This window comes from Cryptomeria japonica, chromosome 8, assembly GCF_030272615.1.
Source record: "Cryptomeria japonica chromosome 8, Sugi_1.0, whole genome shotgun sequence".
In the NCBI taxonomy this organism is placed as follows: Eukaryota; Viridiplantae; Streptophyta; class Pinopsida; order Cupressales; family Cupressaceae; genus Cryptomeria; species Cryptomeria japonica.
Genome location: NC_081412.1, coordinates 76,980,956 through 77,007,293, shown reverse-complemented (window position 1 = coordinate 77,007,293; position 26,338 = coordinate 76,980,956). Strand labels below are relative to the sequence as shown.

General features: G+C 33.6%; 1 protein-coding gene across 2 annotated transcripts in view; it reads left to right on the top strand.

The window, feature by feature from the left end:
- The first annotated feature begins 587 nt into the window (after positions 1 to 587).
- LOC131046354 (mRNA-decapping enzyme-like protein) overlaps positions 588 to 26,338 on the top strand; it is a 67,201-nt gene continuing 41,450 nt past the window's right edge. Inside the window, exons 1-6 of one of the 2 annotated variants that reach the window (XM_057980082.2) lie at positions 588 to 1,031; positions 3,978 to 4,018; positions 4,157 to 4,206; positions 15,003 to 15,147; positions 16,895 to 16,954; positions 22,717 to 22,840. In XM_057980082.2, coding sequence (XP_057836065.1) covers positions 873 to 1,031; positions 3,978 to 4,018; positions 4,157 to 4,206; positions 15,003 to 15,147; positions 16,895 to 16,954; positions 22,717 to 22,840 — 579 coding nt within the window. In that variant the 5' untranslated portion in view covers positions 588 to 872. The remainder of the gene's footprint in view (positions 1,032 to 3,977; positions 4,019 to 4,156; positions 4,207 to 15,002; positions 15,148 to 16,894; positions 16,955 to 22,716; positions 22,841 to 26,338) is intronic. The other variant, XM_057980083.2, reaches the window with a different exon arrangement.

Below are 26,338 nucleotides of genomic sequence, written 5' to 3'. Positions count from 1 at the left end.
ATGAACACTTTGGGATCCATTATGCGTATAAGGGTCAAAAAGTGGTCATTTCAAAGTGTCATCCAAAACATATTCCCTATTGCCCCATTACTCGTTCGCTTTGACAACCAAAAAAATTGCACAATTGATCCAATACTTGTACACAAATGCCCCAATGATCATGTGTTATTGGTATCAATAAAGTTGCACAATTGTTACTAATTACTAATTGTTTTTCTCACTATTAGATATACCAATGGGTGACTATTAAGCCACTAGATAATTTTTAATGAGTTTTAATTAGCAAAATCCAATGAATAATAATTAAAACATGAATGGTAATTGAACCTTTTCCCCTATGAAAACCACCTAAAAATAGATAACCTAACCCTCTTATCTAGAAAAACAACAAGACTAAAAAAACAAATTTATAAATGAAAAATCTATTTTTTAATTTTTTAATTTTTTAATTTTTTAATTTTTTAATTTTTTAATTTTTTAATTTTTTATAGCTACAACTCTCAATCCCTTGTAGTCTTTACATTTCGTTTCCCATTGAAAGGGTCTGAACTGTCATAAGCAAATTTGCGCTGTTCTCTTCACATGACCCGCCCTTAAAAGCCTTAAATAGCTCATACTAAAATCTTAAATTCATCCGGAGTGAACCATCAATAAAGATTTCTATCACCGACATCCCCACGCAAAAGCACCCATAAAGGCCAAAACATAAAAAATTCCTCTTAAAACTGATTCGCCTTACCATCTTAATCTAAAGTAAAGCCCACAAACGGAAACAGCAGGGCTTACATGCTAAGGTCTCTCCTCTTATGCAGCAGTGAACATAACTGAGCCGAATGTGACATAACAGAACGAGATAGGTAATTCCTACTACAATGTCTCAGAACGGTAAAATAGTTCCGCAGCTAAGCCAGCAAGCCACCAACGACTCCAATTTAACTGTTCTTCAGCGGATCGATCGCCATGTCGAAGAAATTCTCACCACGGCAGCTCACGTGACTTTGTACGACTTCAATGTCGACCTCACTCAATGGGTATCGAAATCTTGATCTCTTTCATCTTTTTCTTTACAAAAACGAATTCTGGTTATTGATTTGTAGCTATTAGTTATGTGGTTTTCAATTTTTATGTATTGAGCATATACCCTGTGATTGGATTCTGGTAGGTGTGAGTATTTATTGCGTCTTATTTATCTAGGGCTTATCAAACCCAAATGGCCTTTATGTCGAGTATTTTTTTATGTTTTAATTTGGTAAATTTCTTCTTTTCGGACAACCTTTGGCTTAGATGCCACGGCCAAGATTTATCTTTTGGAGATTGCCTTGGCCTAACCCAGCTTGTTGGAAGTGGCATTTTACCCAATTTCAACTCTTTACAATAACTACCAGAATTTGAACTCGTGAGCCAAATTAGTTTTGCTACTTGATTTCATCCCATTCAACATTCAGCTTGTTGGATGCAGTATTTTATCCAATTTTAACCTTTTTATCGGGTGTTCTAAGATTTGAAGCTGGGTCTCAATTTTCTGAACCAATTCACATCTGCTACCCTAGCTTGTCCCAATCCATGGTCAGCTTGTTGGATGCAGAATTTTATTCAATTTTAATTTTTTATCATATCCACTACAATTTGAACCCGTGTCTTAACTCTCGGAGCCAGTTTGCATTTGCCACTCAGCTTGTTGGATGCAGCATTTTATTCAATTTTGACTCTCTATCATTTCCATTTGGATATAAATCCCGTTTTACACGTTGATTACCAATTCGCTTTTGCTATATGAGCTCATCCGATGTGATGTTCAACTTGTTGAATTGGTATTTTGCACAATGCTAACTCTTTATCATATTTACTAGGATTTGAATCTGGTTCTTCACTTTAATAGCTAATCTATGTTTGCTATCGGACCTCATTCTATTCAATATTCAGCTTGTTCAATGTGTTTTTTAATCCAATTTGAACTCTACTAGAGTTTGAATTTGGGTATCTGTTTCGCGAACTAATTTACTTTTGCCATTCAAGGTCATCCCATTTGGTGCTCAGCTTGTTGGATGCAGTATTTTACCCGATTGTAACTCTTTATCATGTCCACTAGGATTTGAATTTGCCCCTTCAGATTGAGAGCTAATTTTCTTTTGCTACCTGAGCTCATCTCATTTGATGCTTGATGTTGATCTCATTTGATGTTTTTTTTCTGTTTATTGGGTGTATTGTTTTCTGTTAAGTTTATAGCTTATCCATCCTGATATCAAGTATTCTTAAGTAGTCTTAATATCAATCATTTAGAGTTCTTGACTACACCACCCCTAGGGTCGAGGTTGCAGTTTAGTCTCAATGTTAAACTCTACATGTTTGGGTGAAAATCTGTGGTTTCTATTACCTGGTGATGGATAAGAAGGTCGAAAAATTCTCCCTAACTGACTGGGCCACCAGCAGGATTTGAAAATGGATTTTACCAAGGAGAGGGCTCACATCTATCCTTGGGGTGGCTTACAAGATTGAAATGTTTTTTATATAGGAGGGTTTTATTTTTTCCTGCTAAATTAGTTTTTTCTATCCAATTTTTTATATGTGCATGGTTATGGTAGTCCAAATTCCTATTATTTTAAGTATTCTAAATATCACTTACTCTTGAGTGCATGGATTGTGGCATTCACAATTCACTGCCAATTTAATACTTCAACACGTCTACAAGGAATTCAAACATGATTTTTTGCATGATGGAGTGGTATCCATTCCATCATAATTTCAAATTCAGTTAGGGCTTGCAACTGGTCTCGACTCTCAACTAATTAGAGAAAAATGTATACAGCTCTGGAGTACTTTTTCTCACTCTATTAATATGCTCTTTCATTGTTACTTGCTTTTTAATTTTTTATCTCTGTGCAGCTATGCTAGTCTTAATATCAATTATTCTTGAATGGTCTCAACATCGAACATTCTTGAGATTCCAGCATTTAAGTTTGGATACCATAATTTTCAGTCAATTTTATAGTCAATATTGTCTGTTAAGGGATTTGAGCCTCATCTTTCCCGTTGATTTACCTGGCATTGGCTTCTCACAGTGAAACTCGTTTGGTGTTAAAGTATCTTTGTTAGTCTATTAAATAGTTTTTTATTTTCTTGTTTGGTTTTGAAGTTCTTGCCTCTGCAAAACTAAGCTTCCCTTTATATTCTTGTTTATTATTAATATCACTTATTCTCCAGTACAAGGCACTTAGGATTGGATTCCACAATTTATTTGAAATTTAACATTTAACATGTCCTCATAGTAACATGTTTGGTGTTGGAGTTCTCCAGTCAATTAGATAAGTTTTTATTTTGTATTCGCCTTGAAGCTTTTGTCTCTGTACAGGTATGCTCATCTTTATATTCCAGGGTAGCCTTAATATGAATTTTGCTTGAGCACACAAAATTTTATGATTTAACATGTCATTAAGGAGTTTGAACTTTGATATTTGCTATGAAATCCCATTGATTTTCTTGGTCTGGGCTCAGTAGAGAAAAACTATTTTGTGTTCAAGTATGCCACTCAATCTATCAAATACGTTTTCTAATATCTTGTTTAAATTTTCCTTCAAATTTTTTATTGTTGCCGAGTTACATTACTCATAATTTAAGTTATTCTCAAGTACCCTTAATATTTTTTTATACTTGAAACTGGGACTCAGGATTGGATTCCACCAATTTAGTCCTACTTTTGCTAATTTTAATTTCAATTATTCCAAGGTCATGTTAATATTAACCATACTTGAATACATGGCACTTAGGATCGAGTTCCACAAGTGTACTCTTAATCTTGCACCTTAACATGTCTATTGTGGATTTGAACATATGTCTTTGTTGTGAAAGAGCATTGATTGATCACTTGAGCTGGTCCCAGTTTTCGTTGAACCTTACACATGTTATTTCTGCTGACATTCCCAATTTGAACAAGATAATAATTCTAACTTCTTATTGAATGTTATCATTTGTTTGTGCAGAGTCGAAAAGATGTGGAGGGATCTCTATTTGTTGTCAAGAGGTTATATTTCATTTTTGTATTTATTTGCCACCAATATATGATTTTAATATTTCCCATTGCATTACGAGTTCCAGTTTCTGTTAATAAAAACTCTGATTATAGATTCTGTGTAACTAATAGATTGGTGTTTGTTCACAGGAGGACCCAACCACGGTTTCAATTCATTGTTATGAATCGGCGTAGTACTGGTATATTTTTTGGGTATTTTATTCTATATTTTGAAGTGGGTATATTTAATTTTGTCTGTTGAACATGTGAGTTTGTTTTGCTGCAACTATTGAAATTGTGGACTTTTGCATAAGGATTTTGAATTCCCTTTTATACATTGGCCATTTTAAGGGAATAATGAGAAGATAGTCTAAGTCTGGAGAAAGATAGCGGTTCAATTTGGTATTTTATTTGGGTTGCTTTTTGCCTGTTGGCTAATTTTGACAAATTTTAAAAAAATTATATTTGCCAACTAGCATTACTTAAAATACTAATTGGAAGATAGTCCATCAGCTTCTGGAGACAGCAGTTTAATTAGTTATTTTCTCAGGGTTTCTTTTTCTGCCAGTTGGCTAACTGTTGACAAATATAGAAAAAAGTTATGTTCGCCAATTAGCATAACTTAAAAATATTAGTCGCTAGATTTTCCTTTAAAATGTACATAAACTTATCAAAATTTCCAAAATATACGTAAATTCTATGATTTTCCTCAACTTTGACTGTGATACATTTTGTATTTTTTGAATTACAAATAGTTCCCTCCCATTCTATCATTATGAAAAAATTTCTTTCCTTAAAGTTTCCCTCAGCAGCTTTTATATGGAACATTTGTTATAGAAGACTTCAAATATGAAGAAATATGGTAAACTTATACATCTATAACTATGATCTAAGGTTACAGTCTAATGTTCATGTTTGTGCTCAAATTTGGCAAGGAAAAAATTCACAAGAAGTTTGTCAAATGATAAAGTTTGAAAAAAAAATGTGATTAAGTTCAAAGAACATAAGTCCAAAATTTTAATTATCTTTATTTTAGTGTTAAAATACTTATTGCATAATTTTTTTTGATTAGTAAACTGTGATTGTGGGGCTGCTCCCTTCTGATTAAAAACATAAAAATGAAAATACATTTTAGTTTGCTGGATTATAGCAGAGATTCAGTTTTGTCATCCTCTAACAAAATGCCCTCATTGTTACAAAATTGTTCCTATTTTCTAATCATACTGATTTTAAACACAAAATGCCCCGAATTCATTCATATGACAATTTTGTTTTTGATTCAAAACATTCTATCAAAATCTAGCAAAGCAGTACCAAGGCACTAGTTGCTCTCCTCGTTAGAGCTATCAATCAATAGAGAAATCATCCATACTATCCTAGGCTCCTCGATTAGTCCCATGACTTGTTTCAGGAAGTCAATGACTCTTTTGGCTTTGCAGTGCCTTCTGTTCTCCATTGCAGGGTCACTAGTCATGATGAATAGTCTCTAATCACTTGAAAATGAGTTCTCTTGTAAAGAAGCTCCACTATTAGTTGGAGTGTGTAGTCTTGGAGTGACAACCTGCAACAGCACTCTAAAATTGCCCAACATATACTTTTTGACCAATGCTTTAATCAATTCTCTTACCGTTTCCTTGTCCTCACTCAAATCAAGAAAAACCACCACAAACAAAGAGAAAATGTCAGTAGTAACCTGGTACCTGTGCTCTACAACTAGAAACTACTCACCTAGGACCCATTGGACAGCATATAAAGGAAAACAAGAATGGGTTTTGAAGACTTTCTTAAGCTTCAATTTTGTCATCTGGTGAACCTTGCATGTCAATCTAACAGTTGTATCCATTTTCTAGCCATCGAGGGTGTTTAGCAGAATGAAGAACAAACATTGGGCTTTGAGATAGTTTTTTCCTCAACATACAACTTCATAATGACTTGGGAGATGGTACGATTACCATCTTTGTTAAGCCCATGCTGAGAGAATATTTCACCATAAGCCAATGTCTTAATTGCCAACAATAATTTTGATATACACCAAATCTCCAAAGATCATTTCATGCAATGATTGGTGGCTGAATTATAGTCTGGGATTTAAATAGGAATGAAAATCATCCTGGCCTCTGACCAGCAAACTTGGTTTATTTTCTTCTTTCATTTCAAAATCGTATTAGCAAGATAATGCATGGTTGAATTAGCCTTTCTATATGTATGTTCATTATTGGGCCATAACGGAGTTTAAATTGTTGATGAATGGCCAAGCTTGCAATAGCATGTTGTTGATTTTCTAGCTAGCATTTTGCTTTCCTAATTGAATTTATAATATTGATCGAGTCTTCTTTTATTTCTACATTGCTCAATCCAAGATGATGGCAAATTTCGAGGCCAAGCACCAATTCCTAAGCCTCAATCTCTTTTGTTCCTTATTTAATTTTAAGTGATGTAGCAGCTATGAAGTTCCCTTTTGAGTTCTTGATTATGCGTCCTGCCCTTGATTAATTTGGATTGCCTCTTGAAGTGCCATCAAAATTCATTTAACCCATCCACTAGGAGGAGATTGCCATTTTATCTCCTTTCTAAAGTTTGATTGTGGAATTGACTCAGCAAACCCCATTAACAAGGGAGATTCATATTCCATGCCATCTTTGACATGTCTCACAGCCCCATGACCATGACGTGATTATTTTGTTTTTGGTTGCTTATCCAGTTGCTCTATTATTTGCCACTTCAACAATGACACTTTCCAGTTTTTTGAGGGATTATGTTTCTAACATAGCTGTGGTTTGGGAAGTCCTTTTGTTCTGCAAATTCCATATCTCCCAAATCAGAAGAGATGGGCTTAAAATCCAGAGCCATGCAAAAAGTTGAATGTTTCTATGTTATTGGCCAAGATAGGAAGAAATCCTTGATATCATTTGGTAAGGCCAATTTCCATCTCAATCTTGCACACAACCACTGCTGGCATTTGTTTGCAAAGGGGCAGCCTAACAATTGGCAAGGACATTTTCCATCTCAACCTTGCACACAACCATTGCTAGCATTTGTTTGCAAAGGGGCAACTTAACAAAACATGATTCACATCCTTTTCGCTAGTTCACACATTACACACCTTGATTGGCCATTATAGCCCATTTTCAAAATGTATCCACTATTATAATATTTCTGGACTGTGACCCAAGCAAAAGTTCTTATCTTTGGTGGACAGAATTTGTGCCAAAATATGTGAGTTAACCAGTCTATATTAGCTACATGCCTTTCCTCCACCTGATAGCCCAACTTGATGGAATATTCCCTAGCTTTTGTACAATTCCATTTTATACTTTCTTCCCCGTCTGAGATGAAGACTTTCCTTTGCTGCGTTTATCCTTGAGCAATTGTCACTCCATGTTCATGATTCTTAGAACTGAAGGATCCTTCTGTTTCTATTCTTTGATTCTTCTTCTGTTTTCTAGGGAGAGGAAATTTACCACCTTTGGACTCCAATTTAATGTCCTGTTATAGAATTTTCTTATTTAAATAAATATCTAACATTAACAATAGGGCTTACAAGTATTATTACAATTTTGATATAAATTTTAGATTTTACATTTAATAATATAAGTCTGGAAATGCAAACTTACTTTTGAATATCTACTGTAATCTTCTTGCAATTTGCAGCTATTTTATTTGTACAGTTGTCTGGAAATATTCTTGCTAAAGTTAGGGGTTTTCTTCCACTAACTTGTCAAAAGAAATTAATGGTTTGCCTCCTTGAATTTCTTATCTGTGAGGGGTTTCATCCTCAAGATTGCTGAATCATTGATTCATACTCCATGAAGGAAACATAAATAATAATCTCTGCTCAATATGCTTTTCCTTCTTCTTGGTTTCTCTTCTTCTATAACCCTTTACATACAATAGTCATGACTTTTGATATGTTGCTTCTTGTTAATTATAACCCTTTACATACAATAGTCATGACTTTTGATATGTTGCTTCTTGTTAATTATAATTTAGTCTCTGTTTATTTTTTCAAATGAATCGTTGGGCTGGGAATAAATCCCACGGCCTAGCTGCCATCCTTTATTTAAAATGTCTGAATTACTATTGTCTCTCTAATATCTTCAATTTACTACCTGCAATGGAATTGATGAGCATAAGATGAATGGGAATGTTTAGGCAGGGGCATGATACCCAAACTTGCATTGAACCCAACTTTTGATTCCCTTCTAGAGAGGGGAGGCTATTCCATGAGTCTTCGCCAAGATTTGCAGAATGCTTGTTTCTAATCTCTCATGTTATGTGGTTAGTGATGATCTATCTACTTGACATGAGAAAATTCCACAAGCTTGAGCCTTTCAGGGGGTTGGGTATTGTAAATATTCTTGTTGGATTATTTGATTCTAGACATTTGTTTTGGAGTATTTTGGCCCAGCTGAGATGCTGATTCTTGTAGAGTTTCTAGATTATCTTGTGTCCCATGCCTTGTTTTGAATAGCTAGATTTCTTATACCAACCCCACTTGCATCTAATCAACAAACACTTAATCATCACTCACCAATTCCTCAAATCATACAATCAAAGGAATTCATTTAGTCAGTCAATCATTCATACGGATCAATTATTCGACATCAATCCATCAGTCAAGTGAAATCGAATAGTAAAGTTTGAGTAATTAATTACATGATTTCCATCAAGAAATAATGTTTGGAACCAATGTGAAATGTTTTATAGGAAGATGCAGCAGCACTGGTCTTCCCTCATCAAGCATGCAACCACGAGATGGATGCACTGAAGGTCTTGACATACTTGTGGGCCTTGGGGCTGAATGACTTGGAGGTTCATTCTGTGCCCTTGGGCTTGTTTGAGGAAGAGATTCTCCAAGTGTCCTATCAAGCTTTTCCATTGGATTCCTAATAGGGTTGACTGTGGAAATAAGCTACGAAATAGATATAAATGATTTTAGGACACTTTGATTTTAATAAAGATTATCTTGTATATGAATATAGTTTCTTGATATCAATGCTTTGATGTTAATTAATATTGTTTATAAGACCTAAATTAGGGTTTTCTCTAAATTGGTGTTGCAATTATATAATTTTATTATAGAATTCTATTTGTAAATAAATTGCATTTGTTGGAATTGTTATTTTTGGGCAAAATCAGGTATATCCCAAAAGGGGACATTACAACATGACACTTTAGCCTTAAAGACTAAATGGTGAAGACTATCATGACCATGATAGCCCCTAACCTATTCCAATTTGTTCTACATACCGTTAGTCACAAGAAGCAAAATTTCATAGTGGAGGGTTTGTCAAGAAAGGCTTATAATCACCATCACATGCAAAATTAAAATTTTTGATTAGGAAAACTACTTGCACTAGAAATCTCAACAGTTGAGAAGTTTCTAGATAAATTTGAATCAAACCCTATTTTAAAGGAAAAAATTGCTGGACTTAACCATCATTTTATTGTTGAATAGAGCATGCAGTTCATGCCATATACATTGCCTATGTCATGATTAGAATTTAGCGCATGTCCATATAGCAGAAAGAGCGAGCAAGAGATTTCAAGGGTTGTCCCAAGTTCACACCTGGTGCCCAACAATTTTTTTTCGCATGCATGAAGTTTCACTGGGTTTTCAAAAGATAGGGCATATGATTTGCTCTCTCTTGTAACTAATGGGGCCAAGTTCAATATTGAGCATGTTTGATCTTGTGGGTGACTTGGCCCTGTATTTTTGACCCGTCCAGGGTGATAGGTTGTATCTCTTCAATTTTAAGCATTAATTAAACCTTATTTTTAAAATGTTTTTTCACTTCTTTTCACGTAGAAAGTTAAGTTTTGAGTAGGGGATTTGTAACAATGAACACCATATGTTTTAGGGTAGGAAGAAATTTTTATAGGGATTCGAAATTAGGGTTATCTTATTGGCCCTTCACCTTTTGCATGACACACCTAGCTTTTTTCACAAGCTGAATCTGAAGGTGCTGAAGAAAAATTTAGGGGAGGTTATTATGCTTAAAAATTTCAAAAAAACTATAGGGGGAAACGTCATTTAAATGTCACATTTTTGCAACTTTTTTTTGGGAAATGCCCACTATTTTTGTGACTATTTTACTAATTGAGATATTCAAGGGGAATAGTCATATTGGGCAATGAGCAATCAATTTACAAGACAAGAATTGTTCACATTTAATACATAATTATCTTTTTAGATGGGCAAAGAATTCCCCTCGTAATGTCTTTACTTTTTATTGGCAACATTATGGGATAGGAAAATTAATATTAATTAGTTTGTAAATATAGAATTATATATACGTGATGTTGTATTGTTGGCTCATCATCACTTTTTTGCAAAGTTGCATCGACATGTATACGGATATGGCCATTTTTTAAGACCTCGAATATGGAAATGGCTAGATATGACATTCATAAAAAACTCATACACATCTATTTAACACAATTTTCTAAGTTATTGGAGGAGATCTTCATTGCTTCAAGAGCAATTTAGACACATAATTGCTACATAAATAATTAGAAGTTGATTTAACAATTTACAATATGCAAAAAAAGTAGAGTTGCATTGGAAGACAACCCAAAACACTGGGTCACTGAAATAGAAAAACATTTCAATTGTCTTTCTCATTTAGTGTAGGTTTTGTTTACACCAACATTTGTTTTTCAAGTTGTATGATTGAAGTTTTTTAAAAATAAATTTAGAAAGGTTTACATTAAATTTTAAAAAATTAAAATCACATAGTATTCGATATGTTTGGAAAATCAAGGTTTTTTGGGCATGCGTGGGTACAATATTCGATGTGTATCTGGGCTGTATTGGATACGTATCTGTTTTGGATATAGGGATACATGTGCCCAGGGAGGGACAAAGGAGTATCCTGCTACTCTGCATTTTTGGTTCTACTTGAAATAGGCACCTCTGCAAGTGGACTCACCTATGCAAATTCTTTATTTATTCAACATTGAGATGGAAAATCACAATATCAAACATACATTTGAAGAACACAGTTCTTCTACTGAGGGGGGGGGGTGAATCAGCAGTAGATGCAAACTTTAGTTTTTAACCAATTTAAACTTTTAATGAATCTTTTCAAACTTCAAACTCAAATTGAAATTGAAATAAAAAAGAGATGTAACCACAAGAAGAGACAATGCACAAGATTTTGTGTGGAAACCCAGGATGGGAAAAACCATAGTGAGTAACGCTGCTAGGATCTACTGTCTGAATCCAGCCTCACAGTTAAAGAATTTACAATTTTTACGGCGCCAACCCAAGGAATCACCAAATTCCTTATAAGAGCACCAACTCTTCCACAACTACAATACAATGACCGAAGTAACTCTAAGAAATTACAATCATGTGTTACAACTTGGTTACAAGCACAACTTCTGAAATTTCTCTTTACGATATAAGTAGACAAGTATTATACTTTGAACAAACTTCAGCTGTACCAAAATAAACTGCTATATGGCCTTCAAACCTTAAATAATATTTATGTTTAAAATATTTTTTTCATATACATTTTTTATTAAAACATTCAATTTTGCTTTTATCGTATTTTTATTTTTATAATCTTTTTAATTTTATTATTAATTTCATTTTTCAGTTTTTTTTTATCATATCTTTATTTTTCTAATCTTTTTAATATTCTTATTGATTTACAGGAGATTATTGTTTGCTTGTTATATATTTTTTTTAATAAAATTAAAATATATATATATATTTCTGTGTATAATTTAGGGAATCAATATAAAAATTATCTATTTTGGGATATATATAAACAATCAATATATTGACTCGAATACATCTTTATTTAAACTCTTTTTTAAGATTAAACAGATCTACATACAATCTCTATATAAATAACATAACCAATTTTTTTATAACTTTTTTAAAATTTATATAACTCAACTTTCTATTTATTAGATTTAACTTTTAAAAATATTGTAATTATTCTATATACCTATTCTTTAAATCATGCTACAGGTGTAGTCTTTTTTACATGCTATGATTAACTGTAAAGTCAAAATGTTTTACTGTTAAAGAATAAGTCTTCGTCACCAATTTTTTTTATATCTTCAACAATAGTAAATATTCATAAAATTTAAAAGATATCCAAATAGAGGCTAATTGTTTATCATTGTGAAATAAATTTATTTTCTTGATTATAATCTTCTCTAATTAATAAAATAAATATATATGAACTTTATAGTCTTGCACTTGCTAGCTAATTAGTGTTTTCCATAGGTCAAATTGATAACAGTGTGTACACTAGATTTGACATGAAGTAACAATAGCAGAAAATTTTTCATGTTCTTCTACATGGGCAAAAACAAGAACTATTGTGGAAGACGAGCCAATTGACCTTGACAAGATTGATCAAGAGTTTGAGAGGATTGATGTTGATGATGATGATGATGGTTTGCTTGAGCTTGATGATTTTGATATCATGGGGGAAGCCAACTTGGATCTTGAATGGATTGAACGAACTCGGATATGCTCACCCTGGAGCTTCATCATCATTGGCTACATTTGAATTTTTGGAACTTTGTACTTAGTTTATAGGTTGACTTTGTACAAAGTCACAAAGTATATTGTAATTGACATTTTGACAATTATCACCTTCTAGTTATTATTTATATTGTGGTATGTTTCATGCAATGTAGTCAGCGATATGAATATTAACAACGAAAATCTATTTTCTACAATTCATGTGTCGAAGTCTCTATTTTATCTGCTTACAATATCTGTATGCTAAGGAAATGCCCTTAAATATATAAAACAGATAGTTTTTGACTGTCTTTTTTCAATTTTTTACATTTTTTAATAAATCTGATTTTTTCCCGATTTATTCCCCTTTTTTTCAAAAAATTGCCGATTAATTCCCCAAACGATCAATTCTTCTTTGATCCAAACCACATTGACTACGATTCTTGATAACAAAGGTATGATATTCATCACCAAACATCTTGCTTTTTTCAGAGTTGAATTTCTGCATGATATCTAAGTGACATCAATGACAAGTATTCTAACAATATTTTTGTAGACACCTAAAATTGATCTGCGCCTGCGAACGCTAATTTTACTAATTATTTCTTTTTATTAATCAAATAATTTTAAATATTTAATTAATTTAACATCATTCCTCCATGTTAAATTCAAAATTCCATTTTCCCTTCAACTTCATAATTAAATATTTTTTAAATCATTTAATTTTCCTCGAATATTAAATAAATAATTAAATTTTTTAATTAATCCTTTTCCACATACTTAATTAAATAATCTTTATTGTTTAATTAAATCAATTTCTATTATTTTCCCATGATTAAATAATTATTTCAAATTATTTAATTAACTAATTATGTTCTCTCAATTAAATAAATTTCTTAATTAATTAAATTTCTCTCACATGTCAAATTTCAAATTTCTCCAAATTAAATGAGATGAAATGATAATTTCATTTATGCTCCTACAACACGTCTAAAATGACTAATTATCCTCTCCTCTCTAACTGCCACTGACTCTTAGTTCCACTAGTCACTTGTCTCCCCTAACTCATCGATCACCTTTTTCTAACTAGTTAGCCAGTCCACCTTTAAACTTGTTGCTGCTTTTGGATTAGATTGTGTGTATTTTTTTGCATCAAAATAGACAAAAAATACACACAAGGAGCTTCAAGTTTAATTTCATGGATTGTGGAAATCTACTATCGCTAACAGTCCACTTCTATCGAAATCACTTTTTCTGACTAACTCATCTATCCACTAAGTCAGTCAAATGAATTCACTTGCCAATCAACACAACACAAGAAGGAGAAGAGCAATGGAGGCACTCACATGATCTTGACACTTTGGTCTGCATTTGCTTATTTGGTTTATTTTCATTTGTTGAATTCGTATGCTTCCTTCATTGTTTACAATTAGAGATTATTGTGATAGATTTTGAGTTAGTGGTTACTCTTATGGTTTTTCACACTCCTTTCTTGTTTTCTGGTCGTTACCCATTTCATTCTTCAAACAACAAGTTAATGCATTTTTAGCACACTTATACCATATTGCTTGTGTAACTTTAGATTGGTCAGTAAAACTTGCATAAGGAGTGGGTGGTGATTCCCCTATGTATGCCGCAAGGCTACTGCAAGGACGACAAAAAGAGGACCATTGATGGTTCATCAGTAGAATTCAACAAGATAGGCAATACACAATGTGCTCAATTCTCGGAGAGGGAATTACGAAACTTCCCTACTCAATGCCAGGCAGGTGATAAATGATAGTTTCCATATGCCTCCACTAAATTTCCATTTTGGCTCATAGAGGACCCTAGCCATCTGGTAGTAGATTAGCCAAATTCATCTAATGAAGTAGCTCATCTGTTTTGGTTGATGAATTGACTCATCATCTATTTCAGATTGCTGGTTACCATACTTTTATCCTAATCTCAAGATGTACACTCATTAAAACCATCTTCATTTTGACAGAGTCTAGGATCTTATCAAATGTTTCCCTTTTCCTACACTCCAGTGTTATCTTATTGGTGCATTCTTTCAACCTATTTTGAAGTCTAACATGTTCATGAGAATTCTGAATATTTTTCAAGTTTGTTTTATTTCTCTGAATGAAGTTATGGCATTTTCATGTCTGTATTAGGGTTTCAGTCTTATTGACTTTGTCACTGCTTGTTTCTCTTGCACTTGTTGAAGGCAGATGCTAAAATAACTTGCCTGTTTAATAGAGTTACCAACTGAATTAATTTCTGTCATCACGCATAAAGTGAATGTTTGGATAAAAATGCAAAGGAGAACATGCTTCTGTTAACTAAATATCTCAAGAAGTTGCACAAGTTGGCAAATTTGTTTCTTATTATGATCTGAGGAGTATAGTTTGAAAATTAAATATGTAATCAGAAATTGATTTGTTTTGTTTTGTGCTGTGTTGCACAGTCAGTAAAATAAGATAAACATTGATAATTTGTTTTTCAATATTCATTCATTTCAATCAGAGAATCTAGTGGAAGATCTGCTCAGTGATTTTGAATACGAAGTACAACTTCCTTATTTACTCTATCGAAATGCAAACCAAGAAGTGATTGGGATTTGGTTTTATAATCCAAGAGAATGTGAAGAGGTTGCAAAGCTTTTCTCGAGGTATTAATCACTTCCCATTTCTCTTCTTTTTGTACCTTCTTATCTTACTTTGTTATCAAGCAATGTGATTGTCAATATATGGAATACATAAAGTTTTAGAGGAGCTACATTGAAAAGATGATAATTTTCGATGTGAATGAGAATCAAGTTTGTGGATTTTTGTTTTTATCATTGACTCTTTTGAGTTTCATATATTCAGTTGAATGTCGTTTCTTTCAATTAGTTGTGGCTTTGGTAAGAAGTTGATATATAGGATGTTTAATCCCAATAAATGTTTTCTATGGTTTTATCATTTATGTTTTGTTGTATATTTTTCTGTGGGGCCTTGCATGTTAGTAATTAATTATTGTTATAACGAAGATATTAAATTTTGCATGCTTGTCATAGTTCAGCAAGTCTCATCAATCTTAGTTAAGCTACACCATAGTTTGAAGACTATTAAAATACCTGTAAAGCAATAAGGTTGAACATGAAGAAAATAAATAGTACCAGACTAGGCCTAGTAATTGGTTTCTATCTATGACTTAGAATTCTTGAGATTAACTTGATTAATAGCTCTCAGTGGTTTCAATCTTTCCATGGCCATCAGATGACCTCTAGTATCTGCCTGTTATTGAGATCTTTAGCATCGATTTAATCTAGATTGTATTCTTGAAAGAACTTGTATGGCAAGTTTGGACTTTGTAGTCATTCTGAATTCAATGAGAGATGTTTGGATGATTATTAAACTCAAGTGACAACTAATAAATACTTCTGGATACAACAAGGGCAAGACATTTATTCTTTTTTAATTTTGGGGAGGGTGGGAGGATGTTTAGAAATTGAAATTGATCTGCCATCAACTATAATTCTCTTGTTTGTCTTGTTTTGTTGGGAATGTCTTACTACTCCCTTCAAACCCACGATCATGTACTTTGCCTTTTAGCTATTCTAAAATTATTGTGTGTTTAATTTGTGCTTGTGTTGCTATGGAGCCTTGCAGAATACAAAAGCAGAACATTTTTGGTTACCTTATGTTTAGATATTAGAAGACATGGATGCATGCCCCATTATCCCTCCCAATAAGTGGTTTTAAAAGTGAATTAATATTTTTGCATTGTAAAGTGCTAGAAATACTTCTTCTGTTTTAGTGATCAACAAATTGGTAGCTCAGCCATAAATGCTGACCTCTAAAGTTGTTAAAGCTATTTTAGAGTTGTATTTGTGTATGTTGTAGTCAGAGATTGCTGCAAGTGTAAGTTATGAATAGAAAGCAAGGCAGAATATATCTCATAAAACTGGGAGGTTTTGTTCAGATTGGTATAGATCACTTTTGGAGTATTGTCTTCCTAAGCAGATTTATGTTTTCTTGCTGAAAAATGCTGATTTGTGATTTTTTCAGAATTTAGATTTTGTTTACCCAACCAATAAAATCTATTTATTTGTTGTTTGTTCTTGTAAATTGCCTAAGAAATTCATATGTTGTGTTGTTCAATATGTAGTTTTTGCATGCGATTACAACCATTCTACAAAATTTGGAGCTTTGAAATAATGTTTTGGAATCACCATTGTGGAAGAAGATTGATTTGCACATTTTCCCAGAGCATTTTTACTAGAATTATGCATCTTATGGTGTTGTCCTTTTGATAGTTTTCTCTGGATTTTCAGAGAACTGTTGTCTAAGAAATAACATGCTTGGATGCTTCTAGTAGGCATATTTCTGAGTGAATTTTTTTTAACTAATCACTCAATTGTGGCTTTGATGCAGCAGGATTTTGAACGCTTTCTCTAAAGTTCCTCCAAAACCAAAAGTATTCACAAATCAAAGGTAAGTACTTCAATCTGAAGAACTACAAACATGTATTTGTTAATTTAGCTGTCTTGTAAAGGGAACACTAAAATTGACTGATAGGTGAATAAACTACTTATGAATTTCGTCTCTTTTTATTTGGAATATAAATCACCACGCCTGTATGTTTTGCCTTGTCAAAGTATGTGTTGTAAAAGGAAAAGTACAATTATGTGCAAATTTATATTGATAGTAGCATAATGTGACCTATCCAGACCTAGAAGAGATTACTGAGTATGGATAGTCCTATGAAACCCTCATTATGAAGCCATTGTCAGACCTAAATTAGATAAGCATGATTTTCACTTAACATATGTAGGACGGTTAGAGATTCTGCAAGTTGGACCCTTGACCTACTACCTTTCTGCATTGTCTTCAAGATAAGATGCTGTCCAGGGCCAACACAAAGCAATCTTGTAATGTCGTAGTTGTTGAAACTTGAAATATCTAGCTAGTATCGGATTCTACTATGCTAAATTTTAATGTTGCCTTTGGCAATTAAAATTTAAGTAATATGTGAGCGATTAGCTGTTGTAATTTTAAATTGGGCCCTAAGTCAATGTTATGTAAAGTGTGGCCCCAATTTGTAAATTAAAAGGTGGCGCCAAAAGCAAGGAAATAAAATAACTTAATTATGAGGCAGGTGCTAACTTGACACCTCAAGTCAAGTATATAATCAAGTAAATTGCATGGCATTACATATACACATTACATCGGCGAATTATCTCTGCAAGACTAGCGAATTCATTCAGCAAATTGTCTTCATCTCATTGAGCAAATATCTCCTATATGTCATCAAGAAGACAGCAAACATATCCAGTAATCAGCAGAACATATCTAGAAGACAGCGAATCCTAATCGGAAGTCAGCAAGCATCATTAGATCACAGCGAACTTGATTGAAGGCTCAGCGAATCTTATCAGAGCAGAGCGAACTTGATTAAGAGCACAGCGATCACCTTTGGAGATCTGAATTAGATTCAGTTGCTGATTGATTTCGATCTGCACATTGGCATTGGGACAAGCTAGATGACTGTGCATCTGTCATTAATCAGATAAGTGTAATCTGCTAATTAATGAAAAAGGTTTTGATCTGGACTTGATGCTGGGTTTTTCCTCCAAGAGGGAGGTTTTCCCAGGGTATTCTTGGTGTCTTGTCTCTTTTGTGTGATTGCTTTGTGTTATTTCTGAGTTATATCTAAATCTGATCACTAAAATTAACAGTAGTTGGTATCCAACCTTCATGATATCTCCAAGCAAATCCTTATCCAAAGAAGTGTAAATCATCAAAACAAAAAGAGGCCATTTTTAGAAAAAGTGCCCATACATCTTCCTAGAAGTGTATAGGACCAGATCATAAATGATTTTGAATAATGATATTAATAAGGTCAGATATATAACCTGCCAAATCTAAATTTATGTTCTCATAAATTGAAATTTATAAGGTCTCAGTTCTAAATTTTTAAGTGATGAAATTTAATTTATAAATGTGATATATATATTTGTACTCCTGAAATCATTAAATTTACAAATTAATTTTCCATTTCAATGAAGACTTCATTTTTTGTTTACCATTTTAAAATCCAAAATCACCTCTGTTTCACTCGTGCTTAAAACAAGAAATCATCAGGATATCGAAGGTTATTAAGTTACTCAAACTATTGATGGTGTGTCAAGAGATCCTCAGAAGAGGGCATTCGTTGTGCTTTGATAGGTTAAATAAAGTGAAATCATCAGAATACATATGGTTATTAAGTTCCTTAAATTGATGATGCCAGATGGTATGTCAAGAGGTCCTCAGAAGAGGGCAGTTGCTGTGCTTTGATAGAAAAAAAAGGTGAAAAGTGAATTACGATTTAGCTGTTGTAATACACAATGTTATAGGACTGCTATAAAATTGCTCTTCAAAGGAGAAAATAGTAAAAAATGATCACTGTAAACATGAAAGTTAAAGTGTGGTCTTTATATGTTTTGTTTTCAACTATCCTTTACAAATCAGCTGTCTAGTTCAATAAATGCACCTAAAGCTATGCCCTTATTCCATTCATAAACTCTACTAGGAGAGCCTATGTTTTACTTTTGATCATGTATAGGTGGTTTTCTACTTGTCTTGTGCACGTAATCATTCATGTCTGGAGTGATTGAGGGGTCATTAGGATTAGCTTTGTGTGTCCTGTGCTTAAACATCGCATCAAGTATTTACTCATTAGTCTATTCTGCCTTCAGGGAATGCAGTGCTCTGGTGGGACCTGGTTATAAATTTCTTTGTACTTGACTTGATTTTCTCTTTTGAGCAATTGCTTAAAGCTTGACTCCATTTTCTTGAAGATGGATGCAGCTGATTTATTTGTTATATACATTTTTTGTTAGAATATCTTGGGAAACTCATTATACTCTACAAGTCTTGATTCTTGTGCAACCCATTCAAGACTTAGGTTGCTTATTCAATAGTTTTTATTTTCCCCTTTGTTAAGATGTTATTCTAATTATTTTTTGTCAACTTGTTTCTATTCTATTGAAAGGTTGTATGATTTGTGTTCCAATTCTTTGACATCTGTATAACTTGGAAGTTTGTTGTCATATTGTGATGATGGTTTGTCAAGATAGTTATTGCCGATGATTGGGTGTCTTGACAAGTTGAGCTTATTGTAATCTATAAGCTACTTCGTTTACTTATTTTAATATGTTGAAGTTAAATAGGATCTTGGGGAGAGTTTTGTGCATCTTCTCGTTGACAGAAAAATGTTTGGGTTGAAACTGAGATCCAAATTCAAGAGATTGAAGTTGTCTGTGATAACTTTGGTAAAGCTTAGGTTTCATGCATACTCTTTCCTTATTCTATTTTGCTTCTATTCATTTTATTGTACTTTATCCAGCATTTGGTGCAATAACATATTTTTCCTTAGATGTTTTGGAAGTCCGTGCTTATAGGTGTGAGTGCATTGGATCCTGAAATAGCCTTTAAAGGGATCATCGTCATGCTTGAATGTTTGTTCTTTTTGGAATTTGAAATTCACCCTTTTTTGTGGCAACCTTCACCTTTGGTGTTATGATTGAGGGGTAACTTGGTTCTCTTTCATCTAATCACCTTGGACTTGGCCTCATCTGCACTACATCTGGGGCGTTGGATGCAGTATTTTACCTTATTTGACTATTTTATCATATCTCCTGGGGTTTAAACCCAGAGATTCTTGTAGAAACTAATTTATTTTAACAACTTGAGCTCATCCCCTTTGGCGATGATTGAATGTGTGCTGTTATTGTATTGGCACTTTGTATAAGCTAGTTTCTGTACCAATAACATTTGTCTTGATTTTCTGTGGAATCTTGATGTTCCATTATTTGAATTATTCACTTGTTTATTTGGTCCCTCTTGTTGTTTTTCTGTATTTGAAGGTATTCATCTTATATTTCTATTTTTATTTTTCTGATTGGTAATGTGCAACATCTTATATTTCTGTTTTATTTTTTTGTTGTTAAATTTTAGGTTTTTTTATGAGGTCTTTCTTGGCTTTTTTATGATTTATTTTGCTTTTTGGAAAGGCATCATTTGAGTCAATTCAAACTTTTTAAGAATATAATATGTACAATGTGTTCTGTTCTGTCATCTGTGTACCATGGGAAAATGAAGGAACAAATCTTGCTAGTTTGGTTAGTGTAAAAGTTGCGAGGATGGAATGATTATGTTTTAACTTTTAATATTCAAGCGGTGTCATGAGGAAATCAATGCACATGCTTTTTTATTTGTTCTTAGAAATTTTTTTCTCTGAGCATCTGACACTTTTCTATGTCTATATGTTTTCAATTCACTGTCTACCTTTCTACCTTATCTTTTGAGTCATCTAACTTGTTGAAGGTTGTCAGGGAAATTAAGAGTGAAAGAAAGGAAGCAATTAAATCATATCTTTAGGACTCAAAAGTAGAAGGTATAATAGGTAACTGGGAGTGCTTAAAAAAGAAAAATGACCCAAAACTAAATTTAGGAAGTGATAAAACCAAATAAGAGGGAGTTGAACAAATTTATAAACTCTAGGCTAGCTAGTATGTACAAAAGTCATAAAGTACAAACCAATCCCGTGAAAGGAAGGCTCCTTGTCAAAGACAAGAGAAAGGGTTACTGGAGATAAACAATCTGGTATGCATCAGAGTTAGGAGAGGAAGAAGGGCCCCATACCCTTGTCAATCGCCCCATTAGGGTCAGATGTTCGGAGAGGACCCATCTTCACAATCATAGGAGGAAACAGTGTACTCTTGATGCCTCTCCAAACATCCATGATTTATAATCCTCTAGGCATAAAGAAAGATTAGTGATATGCATCCTACTCCTGTAGTACGTATGATCGATGGGTGATTTAGCTGACTCAATATGTAGGGTGCAGGAATACGATTTCTAAGTTACTTGTGAAGAAGGATGTTGTCTGACATATTTATCACAATTTTTGACAATTGCTCCATTAACCAATGGACACATGAAACAACAATGATTGAAATTGTCTAAAATAGAGATCTGATTGATACAGCGGTCCTGGACATCCATTATAGAGCTTGATCTCTGAAGATGGTTGCTTGAACAAGGCAAATGGCTGATTATTTGTGTATTATATGATATAAAGAATGTGATATGAAATCCATCCGAGTCTTTATATAAGAAACTATATCTTCCTTGGATCTTGTTTATGATTTTATATGCATTGTTTTTTTTGTTGACTTATTTCTTCTTATGCAATGATTTTTAATTGACTTGAAGTTAAATGTGGCTGTGCCAGGGGTTATGTTTATCTATTTTGAAACATCAGACTGTAGTTTCTTGGTTATGTCATAGGGTTCATAATTTGCGTTTTGTTGCTGCATTTTGTCATACATTTTGAGTGTATTTGAGTGTGGATGTAAGTGTTTGTAAAGAGGTTAAATGTTTGCAAAGCATGGGTTGCACATTGCATCTGAGAAAATATTTCTCCTACTGACAATTTTACATGGTTTGTATATGTTGAGGAGTGAAGAGCAACCGTCCTATTTACTGTGATCAAGCTCTAGATAAACTGCTTGAAACCTTTGCCTTTTTTGAAATTACATCCATTGCTCAGTTTGTATGTATACTTTTCTGGAGTTTATAGATATCTGCAAAACATGTCTGGCACTTGGGGATTTAAATTGAATTCATCACAGTTATACTGCTGTATGATTTTAGGCTGGCTATGAGGAGAAAATAGTGGGCCTTGCCACAGCAAATTTTGTTCTTTGCAGTCAGTTTCCAGTTTCTTCTGTCTGTAGTGAAGTGATGTACATGAAATCAAATATCATAACTGATACATGAAATTAGAAGGCACTCATTTCAAATTTCTTCTGGAATTGAGGGTGTGCTGATTTTCAAATGCAAATTTTGAATTATTATTTTTGTTTAAAACCACAAAGAATGCAATTGCCAATCCTGTATTGCACATCAAAAGTATCCTCATTTTCATACACATCCAGATTATTTGTGCATGCATTTGTATAAGTTTTTTTAACATTTTCATTTAAAATTTGTTTGCATTCTGGTGCAGCAACTCTTGTACTGGGGTATGTTGTCCATATAATATACAACTACACCACCGTGCTTTTATTTTCTGTTTTAAAGCAATTTCGTGTGGACCAATCAGCAACTTGTGTTTTATTTGATGTCATCTCTTAGATTATTTTTTTGAAGATTGAAAACATATTGTTTCATTTAAAGAATTTGTTGTATTGATTTGTGTTTTGCAGCAACGAGTTTCAGGAGCTGGAGTCAGTTCCGACGTCAGCAACTATAGAGGGTCCTCTAGAGCCGACATCATCCACTGGAACCATTGCAGATTCTCCTGAAGAACCCCTTGAGCGTTTCTTTAGTGTATGTTTTTCTACTTTGGTTTGTCCTCATTAGTGTGGGCTCTTAAGTTTTATGATCAGATTAGATAGACAGTGAATCAAATACAACTGCACAAGGTTTATCCTTGGAAAGCCTTCCTCTTGAAGGTAAAAAACCCAGCAACAAGGAGTCTCAATTACTTTCAATAATATGACGAGTTTTTACAATGAGATGCTTCACACTTTGAAGCTGTGCGACAAAATGCATTCACCCTAGACTGCAATGAACAATTCGAACTATAGTATAATTGAAAACTGCTATATAGTGATCTCTTCTTTATCGGTCTTCCTTCTATATCAATTAATGTCCTTTGACGATAAGAGCGCATTGCTGAAGAATGAATTCAGTCTTGTTATAGAAGAACACAAACTGCTGTTTGTGGAACTGCTGTAGAATAATATGTGTCTGATCTGCTTTATGTAATAATCATTCGATGCCTTTGGCGGATGGAGACCATGTCTTATATACACCCGATATGTTCTTTTAACCATCACGACTCGTCCAAGAGTCGTCCACCATAAGCATCGTGTCTCTTCATTACACGTACCAAGGGTGGCGGGTTTTGGTTATTAAATGATATCGGCACAATATATTTATACAACTCTTAATTGTTGTCTTTAATTGTTTTATTAAATCGACGTGAAATTGTCTTGGACAATTGCGTCGGTCCTAAAGGAGTCTGACATTAGCTATTTACATTAACATGGGCAAGGGCTGTTTGTCCTGTACTGAGAAGGATAATGTATTTCCATATGGATCATTGTGGGGTTACTGCAAAAGTATTATTATAACTGATCAGAATGACATTTATGAGGGCAATGCCATAATATCAAATTACGTTTATTTAAATCTTTCTTATTTTCCATTTTAGTACAAGATCAGATATATTGGTATTAAACTTATCTTGTAGTGGCAGAATCTCTTCATCTAAGTAAAAAATACAATTTTATAAAACTAAAACAAACAAGATAATTTGCTTTCACTTATAACATGTTAAATGCTAGCAATTAAACCCCAAAATGTATTATATATTCTCAGATAGAAAAATGTTGCATCATTTTCATTAGTCAATTTTCATCATTTTCATATTTTGAAAGCTCAACATGCTTTTCTCTTGCATCTTTAGATGATCGTGAGAGCCATAAAGGTTTGAAAGAGAATCAGGCAGTGGGATGGTAGCTAATTTTGAATTTTTGTTTTGCTTGTGTTGATTTTTTCAGATTAACACGTTTTGGGGTATACTGGCGAGTTTTTGAGCCCCCCATTGCTTCTAGAAACAATTTTTTTTAAGTTTAATTGTTTTTCCTAAATTTGAGTACTTAGTATGGAGTTCCCATTCATTATTGCATGTGTGATCTTGGAGGTAACTTGATTTTTGGGGCATTTTGATGAATTTTTAAGCATGCCATTTCATTTGGGAGCACATAAAACATTAAAATTGATTGTTTCATTCACTGAAAATGGAGCACTATGTTTGGAGGCCACTACGAGTTTTCTCTAGTACATTGTTTGAGAAATTGTATGGTTTGTTCTTTGTTTGAGGAAGTTTTGGTTTGTTGTTCAAGTTCAATGTTGGGCTGTTAATGGGTTGGAGGAAGATTTTTTCTTTTTTTTAAAGCACCTTGGATGAGGTTGAGGAGATTTTATTGCTCGAGGACAATAGTACTTTTTAGTGTACATAGCATGCTTTGCGCTTTACTTTGTTTCCATGTGAGCTTGGCTTTCAATTGATTGTCGGCTGATCATCGGCACTGCGTGCCATACTACATTGTCCTTCCCTTAACGACATTGGCTTGTTGTTACATGTGTGGTGTCCTTTTGTTGCACCAATGGTTTTTTATTCAAATTACCGGTGGCCTTATTATGAAAAGTAATGGTTTAGAGAATGAGCACCAATATATTTGATATTTCAAACAATTCGACAACAACAAAACCTGCCCAATTTGAAAATGTGAACTTGTTGTGACCTTTTCACACATCACCCCATTGCAAACGGGGACCCCCTCTTTCTTGCTTTCTGCGACATGTTAGTTTAGGGTTTTTGGCATTTAGGTAGATAATTTTGAGCTTTCAAAGCTCAAGTCTCGGTTTTGAAGTGATCATGCCTAAGGTGCTATTTGGGATTTGAATTTTGAGTAGGATCAAGTGTGTAAAAATGTCAAAATTGTTAGAGTGATCCTAAAATTTTCTCTAAGTCTGGGAGTTTCAACAAGTGTGATTTGAGCGTGAACATGCCTAAGTGTGTCTAAGTCGGTGATATTTTTGTGCCTAAGCATCAAGAGGTTCTTTAGGGTTGTTTTTTCCACTCCTAGTAGGTAAATTAAGTCAAAATTGCACATTTTTTTGATGGATCCCAATTTTCTTGCTCAAAATCTAGTTAAAATGGTGAATGTCCCGATGCATAGCGATGAAATTTGACATGTTTGGATACTTAGTGGTGCGAAAATCATCAAAGTCCTGATGGGAAACATGAAATTAAAGTCTAAAAACAAGTTTTCTTGATGAACGATTTTTCTTGAGTTTTAAGGCATAAAAGGACTTTTTTCCAATGGGTCATGATTTTTCCCACTCATTTTCTTGATGAGGGGCATTTTTCCCCAAGTATCTTGAGAATTGTCCTGATGGACCATGTTTTTCCACTGGGAGGCCCAAAATTTGACTAAGTGCTGGAAATTTTCCTTATGAGGTGCAAATTTCCCCAGGAATGAATGATGAAGTTTAATGTAGACAAAATTCTTTGTCCTGATGGGGGTCGTTTTTCCCTTGGACCAATTTTTGGACAAATTTTATGAAATTAATGAGGATGAAAGTCTAGATAGGGAGTGAATTTCCCCAAGGTGAGTTTGTGGATAAAAATGATGAAGTGAACATGATTTTGGTGTCCAAATGACTTACATTTTCCCCAAAGATGGCTTTTTTCGGACAAAATGAAGAAAATGACGAATTTTGGTGTCCAGATGGGGGTCGATTTTTGGGACTTAGCAAATGAAATGAAGCAATTTAATGCTTCATGATGGGGGTTGTTTTTCTCCAAATGGCCATTTGTGATGAGTTATGGCAAATTTTAATGCAAAATGTTGTCCAGACATGAATCGATTTTCCCCAGTTGGCTTAAATTTAATGAAAAGTGAATTATTTAAATGCTAAGTGTGCCTTGTTACAATTATTTAATGCTTGGCAACGATTATTTAATGATAAATTTTTATCCAAAGGCAAATCGATTTTCCCTAGTTAGCTATAAAGGCAAGTTTTTATCCCACATTGCTTGTGTGGTGAAGTTTTAGGGTGAAAACATGAATAAAGGGACCCAGCCAGCAATATAATATTATTATATTTTGTTGATGTGACTGATTGATGACACCATTGGAGGCTGATTTGAGTTCCCAGCTGGGCAATTTTTGCCCAAGTGTCGATTTGACACCATTGTTGAAGGTTAAGTTGCAGATTAGAAGGGCGATTTTGCCCAATCAGACTTAGGCG